The sequence below is a fragment of the Protopterus annectens genome, chromosome 11.part0 (genome assembly GCF_019279795.1).
Source record: "Protopterus annectens isolate FY-2018-M chromosome 11.part0, PAN1.0, whole genome shotgun sequence".
Classification (NCBI taxonomy): domain Eukaryota; kingdom Metazoa; phylum Chordata; order Ceratodontiformes; family Protopteridae; genus Protopterus; species Protopterus annectens.
This window is the reverse complement of record NC_056745.1, coordinates 1,133,714,530-1,133,740,255: the sequence shown is the minus strand read 5'-3', so window position 1 is coordinate 1,133,740,255 and position 25,726 is coordinate 1,133,714,530. Positions and strand designations below refer to the sequence as shown.

Sequence of the window (25,726 nt, the reverse complement as noted above, 5' to 3'; positions counted from 1 at the left end):
TGAGAAACGCCAGCTTAATTTGTGAGCAGGCAAAAACTTTCTTGAGCAGACATTACAAACTGTGTGTTTTAATGGCAAGAACATTCTTAAGGGCTGATTTGTGAGCAGAAGTTACAAACAGGGGTGTGTGTCTGTGTGCTGCAGCTTACTTTTACTTAATGGCAAGAACGTTCTTAGAGGTTGTGAGAGGGGTAGCTAACATTTACTTAATGGCAGGCTGTGTGGCTGATTACTACTTTTGAGTACTGGAAGGAACTTTCACTGTGTGTGTGTGTGTGTGTGTGTGTGTGTGTGTGTGTGTGTGTGTGTGTGTGTGTGTAAATGCCACAGTTAGGTATAACTGCTGGGATAGAGTTACTCAGACTCAAACCCTGTACCTTGGGTACAAGGAGCAAGAGCCTAAATTCTCTACCCATACCACCACCACTTGTGATTCAAGGAGTTAACCATAGTTCCCAACTGTCCAAAGTTTTGCAGAATGTCTGGAATGTTTGGCTCACAATTTTGGTCTCTTCCTCTTAAAATTTGTGGTTTTCTGGCAAATTAGTGAGAACTGAATTCACTAAATAATGATAGGCATTCAAGTTTCATGTTACTATCTTTCAGGAAACACACAGTAACACAAAACATTTTATTCTAGCAACTTTTCTAAGATTATACAAGCAATGTTTAAAATGTGTCTGGTTTTGGGCCTCTGTCTCCCCCCCCCCCCCCCCCCCCAATAAATGTTAGCTGTTTCCAGATTTCTCGTGCTGCAAAGTTCTTCAGGGGAAGTTTAGTACTGTTTATGACAAGTATGTTTGTCTTTTACACCACACACACCAGAAAATGGAAGGGGAGGAAGGTAAAGCTAGAACAATACAAATAAGGAAAAAACACTTATCTGAGGAAAGAAACCAGAAAATCCACTAGAATAGCTCGTGGCTACACGACCATGTCTGACTCTGCTGGTGGCAAACGAGATCCGAGGAGGTTGGTTGGAGTGCAGGGCATTGTGGGAAGTGGGAGGAGCTTGAGACTTGGATCCTAGTCTGAAAGAATGTGGCCGAGTTGGATCCAAAGATCAGATCTGTACCCATATGTGAGGAAGAATAAAAGAGACAACATTAGATTAAAAAGTCACTGTTCCCACCTGTTATGCATGACTTTTTTGAGTGCGTACGTCAACGTTTGTCTTATATGCACACACTAATACATGGCAGGTTGCTCTTTTAAACAGTTATTTCTTCTAATCTCCATTTGATCCAATGTCACATAGATATCTTTCATTTAATATAAAAGAAAAACTTAACCAGGGAGGCCAAATAACTTTTTTGAATATCACCAAGGAGGTTGACGCACCCTGCCAGCACAACACACTGGCGGAGAAAGAACTGGTACTTTGGAAAAGGTGACAAGACAGTAAGTGTGTCAAAAGAGGGTAAAGTTTGAATTTGGGGTTCACTCCCAATACTGGTGAATGGGAATTGCAGCATTCCTTAATCCCTCATAAGCCAGGACACGTGGGTGCAGACACAGTGGTCAACACCTCAAAGTAAGGAAAAAGAAGTGGTAAGTAGGCCAGAGGGCTGGTGATTCAAATAATGATATACAGCTAAGCTTGAAGGCTGAGCTATTCATCTATATGCTTTGCACTGAGTGCCCTTGAGCTAGGGATTCTAAATAATCACTTGAACAATGCTCCTTCAGTTCCAGATTCCATTTCTGGAAACTAGAAATTGATAAGGAATGCCTAAGTGGTGGTGACTATGAATTTTGTTACTAAAACTACAGTACTGACATGAGTTGAAAACACCATGCAGTGAGTACAAGGGTAGAACAAGCAATGCAAATGACAGCCCTGTTTTGGCAGCAGATGAAAATGCACAGTAGGCCTCAGAGAAGACAAACTTTATTTTGTTTTTATAGTCAAATGGATGCACTTCCTTGTAAGGTATACACATGGGATATTTTATTTATTTATTTACTTATTTACTGACATTTGATAACCGAGAAAGTCTAACTGGATAGGAGCCCATTTTCAGTGGACGCGTGGGGAAAAAAGCTCCAGAATATTACAAAACATTTTAAGAACAATGATTTTAAAATCTTTAAAGAGAGTACAAAAAACTACAGTTTAAATTATTATACCAAAGTATACATAATATGAAAACATTGGTTAAGAATAAATACAAGTTATATAACAATGATTTAATATTTAGAGAAATTATAGCCAGATTATACAGAAATTAAAGGTAAGTTAGTATAATACAAACAGGAATTGTAATATGAAGTGAGAGAAAGGCAGACTTATGGTATATTTAGAGAGAAAGCCAGGGAAAAGAATTTGAGTGCCATGTTGTCAGATGCGCAAATGAGAGGGGAGTCATCAGTGTACTGTATTATGGACGTCTGCTGTGTGGATGTGTGGAGGGTGCTGGTGAGAATGTTAAAGAGATGGTGACCAAGGACAGAGCCTTGTTGCACTCTGGTGGTGACTGGGAGGTATGGAGAGAGGGTGTAGTACCATTTTACTGACGGATACCTATTGGACAGGTAACTACTGAACCATAGAAAGGTGGGCTGGGAGAGACCTAAAGAGGGCATTTCAAGTATAAGTTTGCTGTGACAAATTGTGTTGAAGGCTTTAGATAAGTAAATTACAAGAAAGAGGTTCTTGACAATGTAAATCACAAGAAAGAACAGGGGACTGCAGTGGTGAACAAACCTCTTGAACCCAGATGTGCAGGATGTCAGTGCAGGTAGGAGAAGAAGGCATCTTTACCAGATGCCAAAGATGAATACTTCATTTCAAAGATGATCACACTTCAAAACCCATCTGAAGCAGGAACTAGATGCAACTTTGCTATGTATTTGGTAAGTACAGTGCAATGAAAAAGTATTTGCTCCTTCCTGATTTCTTATTTCTTTGCATGTTTGTCGCACTTAAATGTTTCAGATCATCAAACACATATAAATATTAGACAAAGATAACCCAAGTAAACACAAAATGCAGTTTTTAAGTGATGATTTTATTTATTAAGAAAAAAAAAACTATACAAACCTACATGGTCCTATGTGGAAAAGTAAATGGCCCCTTGTTAAATCATGAAGTAACTGTGGTTAAGCACATTTTTGGGAAAGCTGAGTTCAGTTTCACTAGCCACACCCAGGACTGATTACTGCCAGACCTGCTGAATCAAGAGATCACTTAAACAGAACCTGTCAATCAAAGTGAAGTAGGCCAAAAGATCCCAAAAAGGAAGACATCATGCCGCGAACTAAAGAAAGTCCGGAACAGATAAGCAACAAAGTAACGGTCATCTATCAGTCTAAAAAAGGTTACAAAGCCATTTCTAAAGCTTTTGGACTCCAGCGAACCACGGTGAGAGCCATTATCCACAAATGGAGAAAACATGGAACAGTGGTGAACCTTCCCAGGAGTGGCCAGCCTACAAAAATTATTCCAAGAGTGCAGTGACGACTCATCCAAGAGGTCACAAAAGAACCCAGAGCAACATCTAGAGAACTGCAGGCCTCACTTGCCTCAGTTAAGGTCAATTTTAATGACTCAACCATAAGGAAGAGACTGGGCAAAAATGGCATGCATGGCAGAGTTCCAAGGCGAAAACCACTGCTGACCAAAAAGAACATAAAGGCTCGTCTCTCTTTTTCCAAAAAAAATCTTGATGATCCCAAAGACTTTTGGGAAAATATTCTGTGGACTGATGAAACAAAAGTTGAACTTTTTGGGAGGTGTGCGTCCCATTACATCTGGTGTAAAAGTAACACAACATTTCAGGAAAAGAACATCATCCTAACAGTCAAACATGGTGGTGGTAGTGTGATGGTCTAGGGCTGCTTTGCTGCTTCTGGACCTGGATGACTTGCTGTGATTGATGGAACCATGAATTCTGCTCTCTACCAAAAAATCCTGAAGGCGAATGTCCAGCCATCAGTTCGTGACCTCAAGCTGAAGCGCACTTGGGTCCTGCAGCAGGACAATGATCCAAAACACACCAGCAAGTCCACCTCTGAATGGCTTAAAAAACAAAATGAAGGTTTTTGGAGTGGCCTAGTCAAAGTCTGGACTTAAATCCAATTGAGATGTTGTGGCATGACCTTAAAAAGGTGGTTCACACTCGGAAAACCTCCAATATGGCTGAATTAAAACAATTCTGCAAAGAAGAGTGGGCCAAAATTCCTCAACAGTGATGTGAAAGACTCATTGCCAGTTATCGCAAACATTTGATTGCAGTTGTTGCTGCTAAGGGTGGAACAACCACTTATTAGGTTTAGGGGGCAATTACTTTTTCACATAGGACCATGTAGGTTTGGATAGTTTTTTTCCGTTAATAAATAAAATCATCACTTAAAAACTGCATTTTGTGTTTACTTGGGTTATCTTTGTCTAAAATGTATATTTGTTTGATGATCTGCAACACTTAAGTGTGACAAACATGCAAAAAAAAAAAAAAAAGAAAGAAATCAGAAGGGGCAAATACTTTTCTATTGCACTGTACACAGACATTCTTTGTTTCCTTTTCAAAAATACTGTCTTACCTCAGAAAAGCTAAACATCAGTAGTCAGTGCTGCACTCAAACTCCCTATAAATAGCAACTCCATAATTTTGGGAGACTTTAACCATCCATAACTGGAGCACCTATACCTCAAAGGTAGGATACACCCAAAAGTTCTTAGATTTAATTGACAAAACTCACACTGTAAACAAACCCACCAGAGGCAATATTAATCTTGACCGGGTCCTTTCAAAAATGGCTTCTTCAGGTATTATTTCCCTGGCTTCTCCTTCCCCAGTTAAGTCAGATAATAAACTAGTGACCTTAGCCTTTAAAATATCTGAACCATCTGTAGATACCAGTACCTTGGAATTCAAGGATATCAAAGGTACAAATTTCAACATGTTAGATTCCTGTCCCAAAGACTTCCTATACTCTGGAACAAGCTACCCATCTATGTCAAGCAAAGTTCCTCATTAGCACTCTTCAAGAAAAATCTTGATGAGTGGATGGGAAATAGGAAATACACCCCGGGATCACTTCTGTGGCTCAGCTCAACAGGGGCACAGGAAATTACCTTTCTTCAGTGGCATAAGCCAGGGAATCTTGTTGGCTAGGCTTACTTAGGCCCTTGGGCCGACAGCCTAGTACCTACCTATGATATATGTTGATGTTTCAAAATTATCTTATAGCAGAATAACTCCAGTTACAGTCAAAGTAGGTACCTTCATAAGGGAGTTTTATGTCCACTTAGATAAATGCACAAAGATGACAGCCTATACTAGATCTAAATAATAATAATAATCTAAATATAATGGGAAGTTTAAAAGCAAACCACCCTTCATCCTAAACTGCTCAGAGGCAACCTGTGTCTTGCATATACAGCAATCTTCTTTTGGGATATACCTCAAAAGACATACCAAACAACTACAAAAACCTCAGAGGTTCCCAGTTAAGAACAGCATTGGCTTGAAATCCTAAGCTATCAGAAAAGACTGCAAAGCACTGTCCTTATATTCAGTATCTTATAGACTCCTGAATGGAGATCACTGCCTTACCTTCCAAGTCATTAGAGGACAGTAGCCCTGGATCTTTTATATCTCCATTAATCAAACAGTCCCACAAATACTAGAAAGTACAGCTGTGTAAAAGTTTACCATAACAGTAGATGCCCTTCTCTTCACTGTTGCAGTATTCCTAATGTAAGGGATCTCCTAGCTCAACATCTGGCCAGTATTCCAAAGCCTTTAGTATCCACACATGTCATAAGTCACATGTATGCTCCCTGCACAAGGTGTACGGCATAAAGGTGAAGTATGGACACACACAGTTCAGAAGTAAAAAGCCCCAGGGGAGAACAGAATGCCCTTAGGGACCATGAAGAACATATGCATCCAGAAGGAGAAGATAGACAGAGAAGAACCTTTGGCTAGGAGGATAAGGACAATAAGCTAGAACAGAGGGGGCAGGAGGGACAGAGGAGCAAATACTGCAACAGTGCAGAGAAGGACATCTACTGTTATAGTAAGGTTTTACACAACTGTACTATGCCCTTCCGCAATATTCCTAACATAACAGAGGGAGTACAAAAGCTTAAGAGGAAACCTGAAAAGAGGACAGCTCTGAAGAACCCTCAAGAAACCCATGTAGGATAACCCTGGCAAAGTCAGCTGTATCCCTGGAAATAACATCAAACTTATAATGCTTAGTGAAGGTATGAAAGAAAACCAATTAGCAGCCTCAAGGATTGAATTGGTATCTACCCATTTGAAAAAAGTACCATAGGAAGCAACAGCTCTGGTAGAGTCAGCCTTTCTAAAGGGGAACGGCATTTGCTATGAAAGGAATAACAAAAAGAAATGGCTTCAGAAATTCAGGAAGAGATGGTCTGCTTAGAAACAGCTAACCCAAAGACCTGATATGAGAAGAAATAAAAAGTTGCTCAGATTTGCAAATATCCTTAGCTTTATCCAAATAATATCAGGGCTGTCTATGCAAGTCCAAGGTGTGAAGAACCTTCTTACTTGCAGGCTGTGGAGAAGAAAAAAAGGAAGGCAAATGAAAAGACTGATTAAGAGACAACTCACTGACCACCTAGGGCATAAAAGAAGGATTAGTACAACGAGACACATTGTCCCTGTGAAAAAACTAAGGAAGGAAGAACAGCCATGAGAGCCTGAAGTTCAGAAACTATTTTGGCCAAAGTAAGAGCCAAAAGACAGTGCTCCAAGTACAATGCTGTAAGTAAGCTGAAGTAGAAGGCTCAAAAGGGGCCTGATTTAATTTTTCAGAAACACAACTGAGGTCCTAGGAAGGCAGAATAGGCTTCCTAGGACACCTAATATCAAGGGTGCCTTTTAGAAACTGTTTGACCTCAAACCTGGGGGCCAGAGGAGGATTCAAGGGCAGAAAAGCAGAAATTGCTGATAGGTGAACTTTAACTGAAGAATATGCCAACCCAGCATGGAGAAGATAACATGAATAAGACAGGACCAGAGGAACCTCTGTAGACAGAGGATCTTGAGGGTTGGAGTTGGGAGACATACCAAACAGAAAACCTCTTCCACTTGGACAAAAATGATTTCCTGGTAGTAGGGTTCTTGGCCTCCTGCAAGACCCAAAGCATGTCCTCAAAAAAAGGTGCCTTGAAGGGATCAAAACATTATCACTCACAGAGTCAGCTGAAGAGTGGACAAGTGAGGATGGATAAGAGACCCCATGTCTTGTGTGAGAAGGTCCATCCAGGTGAGGTAACTTGTGGTGATTGCCCCTTGGCCAAGTGAGATAGAATCAATGCTGTCTGGGTCAAAAGGGAGTCACCAACAAGATTTGGGGAGAGTCCTGCCTCATCTTGTGCAAGACACATGGAAGCAGAGGAATGAGAGAGAAACTGAACAGAAACATCCCCTTCCAAGGAAAGATAGGGTATCCATCTTCCAAGCTAGAGGGCTTGGCAGTCTGGAACAGAAAAGAGGAAGCTGTCTGTTCAGAGGGGAGGCAAAAAGATCTACCCGAGGAATAACCCACTGATGGACAATGTCCAGGAACAGATCTCTGTGAAGCATCCATTCATGAGCCTGTATGCTGGACCTGCTCAAAGAGTCTCCCACTAGACTGTGCTCTGGGGAATGTAAACTGCCTGAAAAGTCACTTGATACTTGACAGCTAAATCCCAGACCCAAGCAGCTAGCTTGAAAAGAAGGTAGGACCTTGTACCCCTTTGCTTTCTGACATACTACATTACAGCGGTACTGTCTGTGAAAACTTTGAGGTGCTCGGGAAGAAACAGAACATGAACAGCTAGAAACAGAGCCCTCACCTCCTTGATGCTGATGTGGTCTGATCTCTGCTGAAGAGACTAGAGACCCCTGAACCTTGAGAGAGATAAAGGGAGATCCCCACCCTCTGAGACATCTCCAAATAGCTCTGGAGTTCAGACTTGAGACTAGAAAAGGAAGCCCCACATTGAGATAAAGTTGATGAATCCACTGTTGAAGCTTGGGCTTGAGACAGGGAAGGAAAGGAACTAAGAAGTCCAGTGGGTGGCAATGTTGAAGCCATACTACAAAAGTACCAATTAAGCTTTCTTATATGGAGCCTGGCCACAGGTAGCATGGGAATGGTGGAAGCCATAAACCTTAGGACCCTGAGAAAGTCCCAGGCCATGACTGAATCCAGAGGAAGAACAGACTGGAAAAAGGCAATAAGAGACAGGGCCTTGGTATCAGCAAGAGATGCCAGCACAAGGATGGTCTAGAGCCTGCAACCAAAGAAAACATAATTTTGAGAAGGAGGTAATCAAGACTGATTTTTGAAAATTGACGGTGTACTTCAGACTCTGCAGCAGGGAAACTGTAAACTGACGATCTGAAGCATAGTTTCAGGGGATGTGGCCTGAATAAGCAGACGCCCACATAAAGAAAGGTATGAGCCCCTCTCATCCTGCAAAAAGGAATGATAGGAGCGAGGCAAATGCCCTTGGCGGTAGTAGAGAGGCCAAAGGGCAAAGCAGAAAACTGAAAATACAAGGGAGAAACAAGAAATGCAAACATTTCCTGAAAAGGGGATTGATGGAGATACGAAAGTAGGCATCCTCGAGATCCAGAGCGACCAGAAATGTTTTGGGAAGAAGAAAAAGAAATAAAGTCAGAAGAGACAACATCCAAAAGGAGGGGATATGGAGAAAGGTGCTGAGCTGAGAAAGGTCCAGAACTGGAATCCAGGTGCCCTCCTTCCTAGGAACTGGAAGCATTCTGGAATAAAAACTCATCCCTTCCTGGGCAGGGATCACAGCCTGAATAGTGCCCAGGGACAAAAGAGAATGAATCACCTCTGGAAAGACAGGAAGCTGTTCTTGAGGAGGTTGAGGCATGCCCAGAAAGAGAAGAAGAGATTTCCAAGCCATGAAATACCCCTGGTGGATAATGGACAGAACTCAGGAGTCTACTGTGATCCTTAACCAATTTGAAATTGACAGGAAAAGACGAAGGGACTCGGGAACCTGGCCGAGGGGAAAAAGGAAGTAAATGTCAAATGGAACCTGGCTTGTTCTGAAAAGGTGGTTTGTGAGAACCATTTTTACCCTTGGGTGGGGAGGAGAGAATGTTTGCGAGCAGAAGCAGATTTGGAAGGGTAATTTTTCTGAAATTTGGGAATAGGAGAAATATGTTTCAACTCCTGCAAGGCTTTGCCCTATCCTGGAGAGATTTAAAAAGTTCAGCAGCAGGAGTACCAAAAAGATTTTTATTATTCAAAGGAGCATTCAATAATTTGGCCTTAATGTCATAAGGTAATGCCTGAAGTCAAAGCAAAGAGTAACATCTCATAACAGAACCAAATGCAGCATCCTTGAAGAACCATCAGCTGCATCACAACTTCACTTAATAGAGTGGCAGGCAACTTGAAAAGTAGAACTCAACAAGGAAAGGGACAAAGTCTTCCCCTTGGACCCAGGAAGGTCAAAACTCACCTGAGAAACTTGAGAAAGGAGGGCTAAAACATATCTGGTCATATGAGTCTGGTAATTAATAGCCCTAAATGACAGAGTGGCAGCAGTATACACTTTTTTGCCCAACCTCTACATGACCTTACAATTCTTATCTTAAGGAAGCAACTTGGTAGAAGGCAACAGCTTGAAAGGTTTTTCAGAGGAGACAGACACCAGAGAAGGATTAGCAGAAGGGCATTTATACAAACATTTACAATCATCAGATACCTTGTAAAATCTGTCATGTTTGTTAGGAACTGGTGGCTGAGAATCAGGGGTTAGGGAAGCTGCTGAAAAGTATCCAGGAGGGCAGCCAGAACAACAGGAATAGCAGAAGGCTTGGGAGACTCCAGCTGGAGGAGCTTATTATATCTCTTCTGCATATCAAAAAACCTGAGAACAATCCCACAAATGACATCACACGAAATAGTGTCCCTAAAGGAGAGTTCCTCTAACGGGGAATCTGGGCTAATAGAATCCTCTTCCTCTGAACCATAGTCCAAAGGAGAAGGGATCTGAGAAGAGATGGCCAGTGATGCTTCCCCTGAATCTTCATCCTCATCCTCATCAGAGGAACATTGCTCTCTAGTTCTCTTAAGAGGACTGGAAGACCAAGGAGGGGCAGGCAGAGAGACCCCCTTTAAAGCCATTAAAGAGATAAACCCTGAGTACAATCCTGCTGTTCTCTTTGGGGATCCTTAACTGCAGGGGAAATACAAAGAAGTTATGTACTTACCATAACGTTCCATCTGTGTTGTCTATTTTCATTCTTCCTCAACTGCTGTGTTTGGATCCAACTCGGCTATTACTTTAGCTTCTGACCACCAAAAAGCTCTCAATTATGCACCAACCCCTAACACACCTCAGATCTTGTTTACTGTTGGATATAAAGTAGGATGAACTACTATAAAAATCCTAACAGAATAAAGCCATATCTGGAGCTCAGCAGTGGATTCCTTATAATATCTTGTTCTTCTAGAAATCAATTGTGAAAAAGGGTTGGGGGTTGGTGGGTGGAAAGTTGAGGAAGAATGAGACTGGACAAAACAAATGGAACATTATGGTAAGTATATAACTTCTTTATCTAATGTCAAATTTCATTCTATTCCCAACTGTTGGGAAAGAACCCCCAGCTACCTAAATTCCTGGGTGGACTCTAGGGAAGGATATTCCTGAGCACAGCTGAGTCAAAGGCTGCTCTTACCCTCAAAACCAGATCTAGTTTGTAATGAGTGATAATGGTATGAAGACTGGCCCAAGTTGCAGCTGTACATATGTCGTCCATGGAAGTCATAAACAGGAATACTAAAGAAGTTGCCATAGGTCTAGTTGAATGGGCTCTTAGAGGTTTTGATAAGTTTAGACCCAATTTGTTGCAGATAAGTGATATGCAATTTGTCAGCTATCTGGCTAAAGTTAATTTTGCAACTGACTTTCGCAATTTAGAATCACAAAGGACACAAATAATTGATCTGTCTTTTTCTAATATCTTTTCTTCTATGTAGGTAAAAACATAACTGTCTGTAGACATCCGATGAATGTAACATATACTCACCTTTGTTTGCAAACTTAGGAAAGAGGATTGGCAGATTAATGGACTGGTTAATAGTGGATTCTGACACCACCACAGGAAGGAAAAGAAGCATTGGTATGTAATGTTACTCTATCCTTATGAAAAATCAAGTAGGGAGGTTTAGAGGACAAGGTTTGAAGTTCTGAAATTCTTCTAGGAGTGGTAATGGCTAGTAAAAACATAAGTTTTCCAGGTCAGGAATTTAAGATCACATTTAGCTGCTGGTTCAAAGGAGGGAGTGAATTAAGGCCTGCAGTACCAAATTTAAATTCTGTGGTGGAGTATGATCTTTATAAATAGGTATCAACAGTAGGGTGACTGTCAAAAAGGCTTTACAATGCTTAGATGAGGCCAAGGAAGAATTCTCAAATCCAATATGAAAATTAGAGATTGCTGTTAACTGAACTCTAATTGTTGAGGAGCTCACTCCCTCATTAAAAAGTGTTGCCACAAATTCAATCACTTTGTACAGGAGCTGAGAAGGGGGTCAATGTGTTTCTGCTGTGCCCAAATAATGAACCTTTTCAATTTACTTATGTAAAGTTTTCTTGTAGAAGTCTTATGGGAAGAGAAAAAGAATGTGACGGACAAGGGAAGACAGCATTGGCTGTCTGGCTATTAAAGGGAGTGGAGAAACCACACTGTTTGTTTGAGGTTTGAGCTATCCAGATGAATCATGCCCGTCAGGTGAGACAGTATATCTGGAATAGGATTTATAATCCAAGGTGGGTAAAGTAGATGAGACGAAAGGAACAGGAACCAAATCTGTCAAAGCCAGTAAGGTGTAATGAGGATGACTTGGCTCTTCAACCCAGCAGCTTTCTGTAGGAATCTGGGAATTAGGGGGGGGTTGGAGGGTAGACATAGAGAAGACAGGGGGCCAGTCGTGGAGTACAGCATCTCTCGGTGATTCCCTTGGTGGAGGGATCAGAGCAAAGAAAATGCTGCACTTGTTTAGGGGAGATGCAAAAAGACTGCAGCAAGGCTGGCCCAATTGATGGAAAATATAAGCTACTAGAATGGACATGCTTAGTTTGTCTGCTATCGTGCTGGATTTCCCCAGAATGTGCATTACTATTATAAAGCAGTTGGAAGAAACTGTCCATTGCCACACTATGAGGACTTCTTGACATAAGGGGCAAGAACTGGCTCCCTCTTGTTTGCTGATGTACCAAATTACTGACATGTTGTCTGTCTGGATTGCAACTGTCCCGAAAAGGAGAGATTCTTGAAATGTCTGCAATGCTAAGAGCATTGCTCTCATCTTTAGGACACTGCTATGTGTATTGGCCTCTTCGGGGGACCAAGTGCCTTGAACTGTTTTCCCCAGGAAGTGCCCCCCACCCAATCTGGGAAGCAACCGTGGTCACTATAGCCTTTGGCTGAGGGAGAATGAAAGGACAGCCTTTTAGAACCTGATCTGATGGAATCCACCACCAAAGATATCTCTTGCATGGCAAAGTGATTCTTATTTGTGTTGACATGTGTTGATAATGAATCGACCACTGTATTGCTAGCATCCACTGAAGAATTCTCATACGAGATCTTGTTAGATGAACTAAAATTATGGCCATTGACACTGACCTCAAAGCTTGCAGAATCAACCAGGCTGAAATCTTGGTAATGCAAATTATTTTCCTGACCTGGAAACTGATAGTCTGCACTCTTGAGAGGGGAGGGGAAGAGAAGCTGTCACTGATACCATTTTGAATGCAGCTCCTATAAATTCCAATGTTTGAGTCAGTAATAAACTGAGGCTTGTTGTAATTTATGGTTATCCCCAGATGAGAGCATGCCTGGAGTACCTGATCTCTTGCTTTTATTAGTAAATGCTTGATCAGGGCGGTAATGAGACAGACAGTCATCTAAGTATGGAAACACCTGGAATCCCTGCAATCTCAAGTCAGCAGCCACCACTGCCATACATTTGGTGAACAACCTGGGGGCTGTGGTGATGCCAAAGGGCAGTGCTCTGAACTGCTAGTGACTGGCTCCCAGATGGAAACAAATACCTTCTGGATTGTCTGTTCATTTTATGTGATATTAAGCATCCTGAAGGTCCACTGAGCACATTCAGTCATCCTTGCCAAAAAAGGAAAGACTGGACTGAACCATGGCCATCCGAAACTTTGTGTGTCAAACTGACATGCTGAAGTCGCTGAGATCCAAAACTGATCTCCAGTCCCTAGTTTTCTTTGGCACTAATAAGAATCTTGAGTAAGTTATGGACTCTGTCTGGTCTGGTGGGACCTCTTGGATGACTCTTTTTTACTAGCAGGTTTAATATTCCTAGTGCTGACTGGGTGGAACATCTGGAAAATTGTATACCTATGGAGGTGAAGAGAAAAGGGAATTACATAACCTCTGGAAATAATCCTCTGCACCTACATATCTTTTGTTATGTCTTGCCAGGATCTCTGGTATAGGGATAATCAAACCCAGACTGCCTCCAGAGGGGGACAATCTGGTCTCCTTTCAAGAGTGCTGATAGGGTCTGCTGGAGAAGGAATCTCTGGACCCTTGGTCCTGCGGGCCTCCTCTGTCACAACTATCCCCATGTGGAACTTGGAAAGAACCTTGGGACTTCCTGAACCACATTTTTCAAGCACCTTGTTGATTCCTAGAAAAGGATCTTTGATGGGTCGAAAAATGTAACCCCACTGCAGACAGGGTCAGTCTGTCAGCCATTCTCACAACTACAGTGTGTGTCTTTAAATTTAGGGCCAAACAACGAACTGCTGTCAAAGTGTGCAATGACGAATGATGACTTGAAGGGCTCCACAAAAATCACACAAGCACATCCAGGCATGCCTCCTGATGGAAATGCCTGAACCCACCGTCCTTGAGGCACCTTCAGCTGCATGCAAGGTAAGCCTCATGGATGAATTTGAAATAGATTGGAGAGCATCCAACTGCAAAACCACAGAAGATTGAGCCTCAGGAAATTTTTGCATTTCTCTGTTTCTCCCTTGTATTTTCAGTTTTCTGCTTTTCCCCTTGGCCTCTCTACTACCCCCAAGGGTATTCCCCAAAAGGGATTTTGAAAGCTCCTTGATCAAGTCCCTTTGTAGTCTCTTAAAGTGTGCCAAGTAGTTCAGCAACCTAAGGGCAAAAGTTGCTTAAGTATACACACACCTCCCAAATCTGTCCAATGCCCTAGACTCACTGTTAAGGGGATGCACAGAAGAAATCTGCTCAGCAAGTTACTTCTTGGTGCCCCCCATCACAACCATAGCATCTATGGACAGCCCCTTACTCTAGAATTTCCTACCTACAGGAGGAGCCCAAATTCGATCTGGTCTTTTTGGGATTGGCTCAACTGAGTCAGGTTCCTTCCACACCCGCCCAGAGATCAATTCAATGAGCTCATTGGTAGGTGAAGTAACCCAGGAGGTAGACGGGCCAACTCCATAGGCTACCAGGAATACAGACTCCTCTGGGGAAGAGTTATCAGAGGACCAACCACCCCTCTGCTTAAGAATCTCAAAAATGTCTCCAAATGGGACATTGTCAGGTGGTGATCTTGGGGACCCTTCTCCTTCATCAAAATCAGTATCTTCGGTGATCGACTCCCGAGGGGAGTCCAAGTGCCTCCTCCTGCACTTCCTGATCGACTCCCGAGATAAGTTCAAGTGCCTCCTCTTGCACTTCTTCATAGGAGCACCTCACTGTAGAAGTCCCCTGGAAGTATTGGAAAAGACTGTGAAACCCTGCTAGGTAGCCTGAAGACTGTGAAACCCTGCTAGGTAGCCTGAAGACCATGAGTGAGCTGTTCCTGTGGCGTAGAATGATGAGGCTCAAGGTGCAGAGACATCTGGGATCCAGAGGGAAGATTTGAGGGGGTAGGATCTGTCCGTCCTGTCGGAGCAGAGAACACTCTCTTTACTACCTCAAAAGCAAAATGCTCTGGATAGAAGGAAGACAATAGAGTTGAGAAGCCAGGCTTCTGGCCCATCGGTTCCCTCTTCCCTGAAGGCAATCTACCCAATGTGGAAGTCAGAACTGAGCTGTCCAATGTCAAGGCCCAGACAGACCTAGACAGCTCCAAAAATTTTGGAGTCAACTCCAACTCCTTGGACCCAACAGGGGCGCTTCGGCTCTGACAGTCATCTGGCTCAGAAGACATTGGAGCCATTGCACTCAGAAACAGCTTTGGATCCGAAGATAAAAATGTCTTCAGCTCTGAACCAGACAGACCAGGAAGGCTCTGATCCATGGGCGCTGAAATGATCAACTGGATCAGAGAAGGAGCTGTAATCGGTGGAGTGGTAGAAGGACAGACTCCATGATCCAAAGGGGTAGGGGTAGGAGCCGGGAGACCATCTGAATCTGTGCTGAGAGAAATCTCCTCATCATCCTGTTTCAGTTAGACTTCTGGAAGACTTAGAAGAAGCAAGGATGGGGAACCAAGAATGCTGGCATTCCAAAAAAAGGAGAAGGAACTCTGGAAGGCAATGGATCAACAGAGGGTGAGTACCTAGTCCTAGGTAAGGATGTCAGATCCGAAATGCTCAGATCCAAAGAGGAAGCTGTCAGGTTAGACACTGAAACTGTGGAAATTGTCTTCGATTCAGATTTGTGTTTCTTCTTAGGTGGCTCCAAAGATGAAGGAGTTGACGATATTGATAGTTTAGGAGATTTGGTAAAAGTCTCCTTAGTTTTAACCTTGGAGGGTTGAGCTCCAGTAATAGTTTCAGAAAAAGAAGTAGGGAGTAACCCTTTTAATATAAGTTTATTATTTTGGTCAGCAATGGCCCATGGATTAAAGTTTTGACATTTGGCAATCAATTTTAAGATGTTCCAGGTCCAGACAATAAACGTATAATGAATGCACATCTGATACAGGCAACTTGTAGCTGCCCTTTTGGCATTTCTTAAACCCTGAAGGGCATTTTTCTGACATCCTGAACTACACCTCAGGCAGCAATCTGTCAGATGGCTCACTTCCTGCTCCTCCTTTCTACCCATAAAATGTGGTGTCCCCAAAGGATCCATCCTAGGCCCCCTTCTGTTTAATATATTCATAAACAACCTCCATACTTGCTGTAAACAGTCTACCCTCATTCAGTACGCCAACGATTCTACACATTTCCATTTCTGACAACTTATCTGACCTCCACACACACACACACACACACACTCAAAACTCCTTCCTATCCGGTGAAACACGGTTCACCAAAAATCAGCTCAACTTAAATAAAAAAAAAAAAAAAAAAAAAAAAAAAAACTAACCTCTTACTATTCTTTCTTCGACCTCTCTCTCACCACAAATCCTCCTTTGTCGTCACATCCCTGGACAAAACAACCATCCTAGCGGAACCCCACACAAAGCTCCTAGACACTATTATTGATGATGAACTTAAATTTAATCTCCATATTCAACAAACTATAAAAAAAAACAAAAAAAAAAAAAACAAAACAAAACTAGGCCTACTTTACTGAAATAAGAAATTTCTTAACTCAGAAACTAGACTCTCTGTAACTCAATCTCTCCTCCTTCCCTCCCCTCTCTATGCAGCCCCTAGTCTCACTTCCATTCATTCCACACGTCTTTCCAGACTCTAACAAACTTACCATAAAGTAGCCAGATTTGCCACTAACTCTCCACACAACTCACACCACTGCCTAGCACTCAACTCTCTTAAAAGGCTAGAATTCCCCCAACTACACCAAATGTCTCAATTTCAAATCATACACACTGTACTTTACAAACTTACTTCCTGCCTCTCTCTTCCCTGATATCCTATTATACCCCAAACCGTACTGTCCGTACATCGAATCAATAACTCCTTGGCATTTATAAACCCAACAAGTACTTTGGAAAACTACTTTACAAATGCAGCGTAGCCCAAGCATGGAACAAACTCCCCTCACATATAAGAACCATCTCCTGCCCTAAGCACTTCAAAAAAGAGCTTAGACTACATTTACTTAGCATAAAGTCTTGCTCCGGTTATCACCCTACCTAACCCATTACTCTTCCTCACCCCCCCCCCACCCCCCCAAGCCAGGAATGAACTCCACATAGTTAGGTGATTACAATGACCTAATGTATCTCATACCTAGCTCTATGCTAACTTTTGTTTTTTGAGGTATGTTTCATTTTCTATTTTACCTGTCTGCTACAAGAAAAACAACACTGCTGACATTACAATTACTATCGTTCTTTGCTTTGTAGTTTTATCTTGTTCACATTTTTTTCTGTACATCTTAATTATCTATAATTGCATTACTACTGACTTTTTGAATTGTGTTGCGATTAATTAACTATGTTAAAATTTGTTCTTGTCTCTGTAAAATCTCTGGAGATTTTCTCCTTGGGTCTCCACAGAAAATGGGCCTCTGGCTCAGTTGGATCAACCCTGTTAACAAATGTCAAATAAATAAATACAGAATTATAAATAAAGAGAAGAAAATCACTCTTCTTTTTTATTTTAGAAAGAAAAGGAAAAATAAAAAATACCAACAATGGTAGTAAGAATACATGGAGTTGTGTAAAAGTAGGAAAAGATATGAATGACTACCAAGAATGGTAAAAGGAGACTGCACCTAGCGTAAGAAGAATGGGGAATACACACACACACACACACACATATATATATATATATATATATATATATATATATATAGTTGCTCCCTGCTTTAAAAATGTGTTCAGTATTTTGAATTTTCAGTCTTTTGGGATTCAGTCTTTTGGTTTGTCAGTCTTCTGAAGTAGACTCATATATGTATATCTATGTTTAATATCTAAACACAGAAAATCACACACACAAAAAAAAAAAACTTCCAAAAGATTGAATAGAAATTGCTAATGCCTGCATACTAATAAGGCATAAATTTCGAATCTGTTGAATGAATTCAGCAGATTCAACAAATATCGAATGTGACATCAGTGCAGGTGCAAACGTACGTTAAACTCCTACACTGGCATTCACGTTTTAGTAGGGGGGCAAGCTCCCCTGCACCTCCCTTCAAACTATATATTCCAACTCCAAGATCACACTACAGTGGGGAAAAGGGTAATTTCCTAATCCCCTCTGTACCGTGATCTGCAGTCATAACTTCAATGACATATGTGCGAATGTACAGTGTCATTCGCTAAACTACACACTTGCAATAGTGCAGGTTGGTGAAAACGGGAATCACCCAACTGTGGTTCAACATTCCCGTTTTCATCCGACCTGCACTCATCAGTTTCATAGTAAACCGTATATATATATATATATATATATATATATATATATATATATATCTATATACACAGACATAGAGACGCATACACAGAGACACATATATATATATATATATATATATATATATATATATATATATATATATATATCAATATCAATATGTATATGCATGTATTTAGTAGTAAAAATAGAAAAAAAAATTGTAGTTTTGAATTTTCGCTCCAGAGTTGAAGGCGACTATGTCTTAGTCTTGAAAGCGGCAAACGAGAGCTAAGGTATGTCAGGGGTTGGTGCATTATGTAACGGTGGAGCTTGACAGCTTTTTGGTGGCCATGACCTAAAGTAACAGCCGAGTCGAATCCGAACCCAGTGGTTGAGGATAGAATGAAAATTGACAACATCAGCTGCTTGGTTTTCTGTTTCTTTTTCTGCAGGATGTCCACACGAAAAACTCTGGGATGGTCAGACCCTTGTAGACACTCAATAAGGATAGCAGGGATCTCCTCCTTCACTAAGATCTGCAGAATCCCCCTTGCTCCTTCAGATATAATCTGCTGAGGTTTCCCCTCAATGTATGGAGCAGACATTTGGAAAGCTTCCGAGGATGTGCAAGAAGTCAGATCTATGCCAACCTTTGACCAGGTTGCAGCAGAAGAATCCAAGGCAATGACTGGAAGATCCCCCGGTCTTTCACTAGTCTCAAGAGATACATCCAGGGGAGGCTGAACAGCAGCCGTATCAGACCTGATTTTTTGGCCTTTTTCGTGGCCGATGGCTGACCTTCAGGATGGGAAGACTCCACCATAGCACCATGAGTCAATGTTGGATTTCAAGCTAAATAGACAAGGAGGAGAGCTAACTAAGATGGGTCTTGCAGACAAACCTTTGGGCAGACAGAACACTGCATATGGTCATGTGAAGTACCCAGACAGAAAAGACACTGGCCATGATGATCTTTCTGGAGAATCTGCCTCTCACACTGACATTTTCCCTTTCTGGATGACATGAAACGAACAACACTAAAAATAAAAGAGAAAGATAAGGAAGAATCCTAAAGGGGTACTTATCTGAAAAACCTCTCAGTAACCTGCACATTAGAAAGACATTCAGACAGACATTCAATAATGACGTCTGGACTGGTGGCAAATGTGCACATTCGTATCTCCCCTTTATGCCTGACACCTTACACGGGTAGCGTACGGGTGATGTATGGTGCATGTGGAAAATAAAGGCTTCTGTATACATTAATTTAGACTTCTGTCCATCTACATATTTTGTTTGTGTCATATGTACTACTGTCTACTTTTTCTTCACTTTGTTTCAAGCCTTCTGAAGTTAAAATGCAATCCACAAATAAAAGGTCTGTAACTCTGATGTTACACTAACTTCTTTTCAACTTGAGGATGCACTGTTAGAATCTTAAGTATCTCAGACTCTCATTGTGCTTTTCTTTGTTCTGCCTCCATGCCAACATGACATCAATCAATAATGCTAACAGCTTCATGAATCTCAGCCAGCTCTGCGATAGCTCCATAAAAAAAACTTCAGGTGCTGCTATTACAAATATGAGTCTAAGGAATCTGTAATCTGTACCTTCCTACAAGAAACTTGAAGTCTTACAAAGCTTAATCTGCCAACATTCCTGGTTAGCAGAAGTCACTTCTTCAGCTTTATGAAGCAGACAGTGCACCTTCTTTACAGCTTTATTAGGATAGTACAGCTGTGTAAGGAACTCAACATAATTACTGGTTGCTTGACTAATATCACTGTTCTAGTAACCATAATCCTTGGGACTTTTGACCCAGAAGGCCCAACACACATTCCAACTTGCAGGAATTAGCACTATTTCTCCTTCTGGCCAGAAGGACATCCAGTTCTGTGTGGCATCAGTTTATTCCTAGTATATAACAGACACAAACCTTCACCATCTTTATTTTTTGTTGCTCATGAAGCTTGGGTAGGAACACCCTTACGACTCTGGGACATCTCTTGATGCAGAAAAGGTTCAATTGCAACAGTTTTTGGGTTACTTGTATTATATATGGCACAATACATATACACATGTATATGTATTCATGGTAGAGTTTGTCTATATTTCTATCTGTCCTATCTGCACAGATAAACATATATACATGAATGCATATCTACATATACACACATGCATGTGTGTGTGTAAGTTTGCACACAAACAAAATACAGAAAGGTTTCCATGCTAAAGAATACCGAATGCCAAATAGTGCACAGTTATGACAATCTAATAATGTTGAATAAAAGTTTTATAGTGTGCAGGTAAGTAGGAGTGTGCTAGAAAATAAATGTGCGAATGTACGCAGGAGTGTCATTGAGGTGGACAAGAAGTAAATTCATTACACAGAAAAAAGTGGGTACTACAGACTGAAAATCAATTGATCTCACATTGCCAGTTTTTTTTCTGTGCAAGACTGCGTAATAGTGGTGAGTGGGAAATTTGCCCTTTCCTCACTGTCGTGTAACCTTGGAGTTAGAATATAATTAGCGAGGGGTGTGGGGGTTTATCTGTGTAATTTTGCTTGGTGGTTTAGTGTTTAATTTTTTTTGAGTATTAGATCAAGTGTCTTACACTCACATTATGTAAACAGACCCATGTATATATACAATATATATCTATATATGTATGTGTGTGTGCGCACTAGAGACAAATACACACACATGCACACAAAGTGTGCATATATATTAAAAAAAGCTTAATGCTATGTGATCCTGTGAGCAGAGGTGATGGCCACCAGGAAAAGCATCCAACAAACAAATTTCAACATGACTAACCCAGCAGACTCAAATGGTGCCCATTAACCATGACATTAAAGTTTAATGAAGGTGGAGGTTCATATAAGGAGGAGGCAGATGCAGAACTCCTTTAATGAATTTCTTAAACAATCCATGCTGAGACACAGTCCTGCTCAGAGGTCATGATGGGCAGAAATAGAAGACATACATGCACCTTGACCTTGGAGTAACTGATACCTAAATAGTACAGATCCTGAGGAAAGGGAGAAGTACATGCATGTACCGAGAATATGGCCACAACTGGATGCCCTCCATCCATATGAAAATCTTTGTCCACTTGGTGGAGGACTACGTAGTGGTTCCAACCATCTTTGTCATTCCAGCTAGATGATTTAGCTGGACTGAGTGTTCTAACAAGGTGATGCATCAAGAAGCAGAGCTGGCTATCACACCAATAATTTTTTGGTTTGTACTGAAAAGGCTTCCTCTACCAACAAGTGTCTTGGCAGCCTGAAACCTGACACATTTTGCTGCCTAAAGAAGATAAAGATGAACTTTGTTTTTTTCTTCGAGTACCACAACAAGGTACAGAAACGAAGGAATAGAGGAAAAATGTGCAGTTCTCCTCTACTGCAGGGAAAGACAACATCAAACCCAACTCCCTCATGCCTTACTGCATGAAGCAGAAGAGTGAGAGAACAGCATCCTCTCAAGTGGCAAACAGCTGAGTCTCTGGGGCATACTCTTCTACAAGACCTTGACCATGCAAGACTCTAGAATGTCAGCTCCAAGACAGAACAGGAGGAGTGGCTCACAGAGTTTCACAGCTTGCTGGTTTCTTCCAGAATGTCAACAACTGACAGCAGGATGCCTGCAGCCAGGTAAGCATACTTTTCCTGCAAAGGTAATCCAACCATGTCCCCCATGCTTGTTTAAGCACCACATGATGTATCGGTTTCACGACTGTATCAGGAAGGGGTCTGGATTCAGTTTACTCTGCAAAGATATCATGGCTCAGACAACTGCTTGCAGCACTGGATGGTTTATGTGAAGCTCACTCTTCAGGGGAAACCACCTTTGCCAAACTGAAAGAGCTCAGATGGGCTCCCCACTATACTAATAAAGCATGCACTGATAGCACCTGGAACAGATTCACCTATAAGGAGGAAAGCCTCAAAATGACATCAGTAAGAAAACTGTCCACTACTCTAAACTTCAGTAAAAGAGGTCTGATGTCTGAAGCAAATTCATAACAGTATGGTGAAACTGCAGCCACTCACACCTAACGGTCTGCACATCATGGCTATCATCAAGCTCAGAAAACAGATTTGTCCAGGCCTGGATCCTCTGTTGAGTTCTCAGCTAGGTAACTAAGTAGACAATGCAAAACCCTATGGCTGCTGTTAACAAGCTATTTCCTGTGGTCCAGGGTTTGACTCCCTCAGCCTCCGTTTGTCTACACTGCGACTCTGAGCAAGTCACTTACCCACATAGTGCTCCAGGGGGATCAGTGCTGTAACCTGGTTAATGAGTACAAACAGTAAATGACTAGATGTTGTCTCACCTAGTACATCGCTTCTCATACACTCTTTAGATCACTTTAATTAGGGGAATGGAGGTGGGAGACTACTGACTATTAAGAAGAAGCTGCAGTGTGACGGAGTTCCACAACATTTTTTCCCAACTTTTTCCTCTATGGGAGAAAGTGGTGTAAATTTCTTGATGGAAGATGACTTGGGGAAATTAATGCAGAGTACCACGACTTTGTTGTTTTTCTATACAGTTAACATATACAAAATTTGATTCACATTACTGTAAATTCAGCACTTGTTATTTGCACATCTGGACTTTGTATCTTTCTGCTGAAAAATCAATGAAATCAATTTAATTTACAGAAAAGGACCTGAACAGCCAACAGCATATTTTCCTTCGAACTAATTGTGGCAATGCACTGTAAGAACCATAAAAAGGACACAAAACAGGATGTCTTGCGTCAGGAAAGCTTGACGTCAGTAAACAATATTATTTCAAATGCCATCCACGTATTACACCTGGATTATTGCACTTACCTTAATTTGCAGCACATCTAGTTGAACAGTTTCCCCTTTAAGTATGGCCAGAGCTGCATTTGTTATTGTTCTAAACCACAAAGAAAAAGAATGTTGCAGTGAGAGTGTCATTGAAGAGATGTAACTGCAATACACTGAGTACTGATAAAAAGGAAAGCACATAATAAAACAACTCGTATATCATTTTATGAACCGTTATAAACCAAAGGAAAATTTGGACTGGCTATGAGACACAGAGATAAAGCCCTGACTATGATACTATGATCCAGATGATCAGAGTTTGAATAGTGAAACGGTACTAGAACACCCAATATATGATTTTCTGAACTGTTATAAACCAAAGGAATACTGGTCTGGCTATGAGACACAGAGATAAAGCCCTGACTATGATACTATGATCCAGATGATCAGAGTTTGAACAGTGGAACGGTACTAGAACACCCAATAGGTAGAGAAGAATGAGACTAAGCATCTGATCCCACCTCACCCATCCAGGAGTGATGTAGGGGAGTGATGATTCTAATAAGTCCATCACTACCGTACAAACGTGGGCTTGCACAGCACTAAAATGGCCAGAAAAAGGGATGTTGGCTTGGCAATCCTAAGATGGTGGTAGCAGGCCTCACTGTATACAACTGAAAGCTGCATGTTTAAGTGAAGAAATCATAAGATGCTCTGCAGGGGGTTATGGCCTCTCAGAAATATCCTCATTAGCGGTATGACAATGAAGGCATAAACAGCCTCTGTGGCTGACAACCCCACTAGTCATCTCTCTCCGCCCATGCTGGGGCTACCCAGCATGAAGGAACAAATGGGCTCCGGACGGATAATTGGCAGATATGGAGTGAAAAAGAATACTGAAATAAAAGGAATATTTATCTGAGTTTACTTACTTGACCTTATCCTTATTTTCTGGATACAGTGTTCGACTAAGACTGCTGGTAGCTCCTAATGGAATGAATCCTATTGGTATCTTGCTGAATGTGGTCTGCACAATTAAACAGAAATGCATGTTAAGAATAAGATTTTTATCTGCAACACAGCCAGTGCCAATACAAAATGAAAAACTGATTCAGAATCCAAAAAATAGCTGCTAAAGGCAAGACGCCCCAGATGAATTATTAATTAGGACATTTAGTAAGAGTTAACATGTCAACATCACATGCACATGTACTATTTCATTTTTAGGCAGAGCAAATGATAATTTTTCTGGAGACAAACTGCTTTATAAAATATGATGCTGGAGACACAAGACATGGACTAAAAGAAATTTGAAACAAAATACAAGAACTAGATGAACAATTCTAAATCTTATGTAAAAAACACATTAAGAATGCATGAAAGTATGGTACCAATACTGTGTAAATAAAACAAGTATGCACACACATTGCATACACAGCCTGATTTACAAAATATGGATACAACAGCTTGTAAGGGCCTGTGCAACAGAGGAAAGTGTAATATTGGTTCTTCATCAAACTGACAACAGTGAATTATCACAAAAGATGGCTAAACTCTCCCGGTCTCATCTGAACAGAAAGGAAAAATAACTTGTGTATTTATGTTGAACTTGTGCAAAGCTTCAGTACATCTGTAAGCTTCTGCTGCCTTGGTGACTGACTCTGTAAAGAACATGCTTTACATCATGTTTTTACTTGGGTTAAAAGCAATTTTGTCAGGAAAAAGCACTGGGAACTGCAACTGCATTAGAATACCTGTAACTTTATCTGAAACATATCCCCATTGCATTCCCAGTTTTTAAGAAGTTGCCAGTAAAAATCTTTAGTCTTGGTAAACTCTGCCAGTCACCTTGCAGGTTCAGCCTATCATCTACATACCAAAACACCTAAACAACAAGCTACCTACACAACAAATTACTAGTACTCGGATACCAATAAAAGCAATCCCACAGAACTCTGAGATCCATCTCACAGCAGGTATGGCTAACAGATTTCACATCACCTTTGATTACATGCAGATCTTGCTTTCATGCTGGGATAAACGTTGATGCTATACACCAGCACATGAAATCATCATATAATCCATTTGATTTTGAGTTTGAAATGTAGTCATTTACTATAATATCCATACCATCCATCTATCTGATAACATTGGCAACACTTGCCCAAGTGCAAAATAAAACCACACCTGTGTAGTGGTGACCTTATGCACAAAGATTTGCCTAACATCTCTAGACTGCAGTGATAAAAAGATGTCATCAAAAGAATGTTTACTGAATTCCATATGAAGCAACCAGCACAGGGGTACTATATTCATTTGCCTCCGTCTTTACTCTGAAAAGTACAGTTATGGAAGTAAACTGATACCACAAACAGCAGAGATCAGAATGATTACTGTTGCAGTAGCCTAAGCTAGATGGGCTAAATCCTGCCAAGAATACAACGGTTGGTCAGCTTCTAAAACTTCAGGGTACCTTCTAACCGCCCAACAGGAAGCATACTCACTTTTGACACTGGAAGATCAAAAGGCTATAGGTTCTATTCTCAAAGTGCATTGATTAATTTTCCAATATTAATACTGCAGTGCAAAATAAAGGGAGTGCTTCACTCCCAGGGTTCATAGGTGTGTATTAGTCTAATGGCCCTGGGGCCTTTACAAGCCTAGCCCACAGAAGTGCCCT

General features: G+C 41.2%; 1 protein-coding gene across 1 annotated transcript in view; it reads right to left on the bottom strand.

Moving 5' to 3' along the window:
* Positions 1-25,726, bottom strand: part of AGK (acylglycerol kinase) — a 929,730-nt gene that overhangs the window by 550,649 nt on the left and 353,355 nt on the right. The window contains exons 8-9 of the mRNA XM_044088489.1: positions 23,979-24,073; positions 23,086-23,155 (exon numbers count right to left, since the gene is read on the bottom strand). Coding sequence (XP_043944424.1) covers positions 23,086-23,155; positions 23,979-24,073 — 165 coding nt within the window. The remainder of the gene's footprint in view (positions 1-23,085; positions 23,156-23,978; positions 24,074-25,726) is intronic.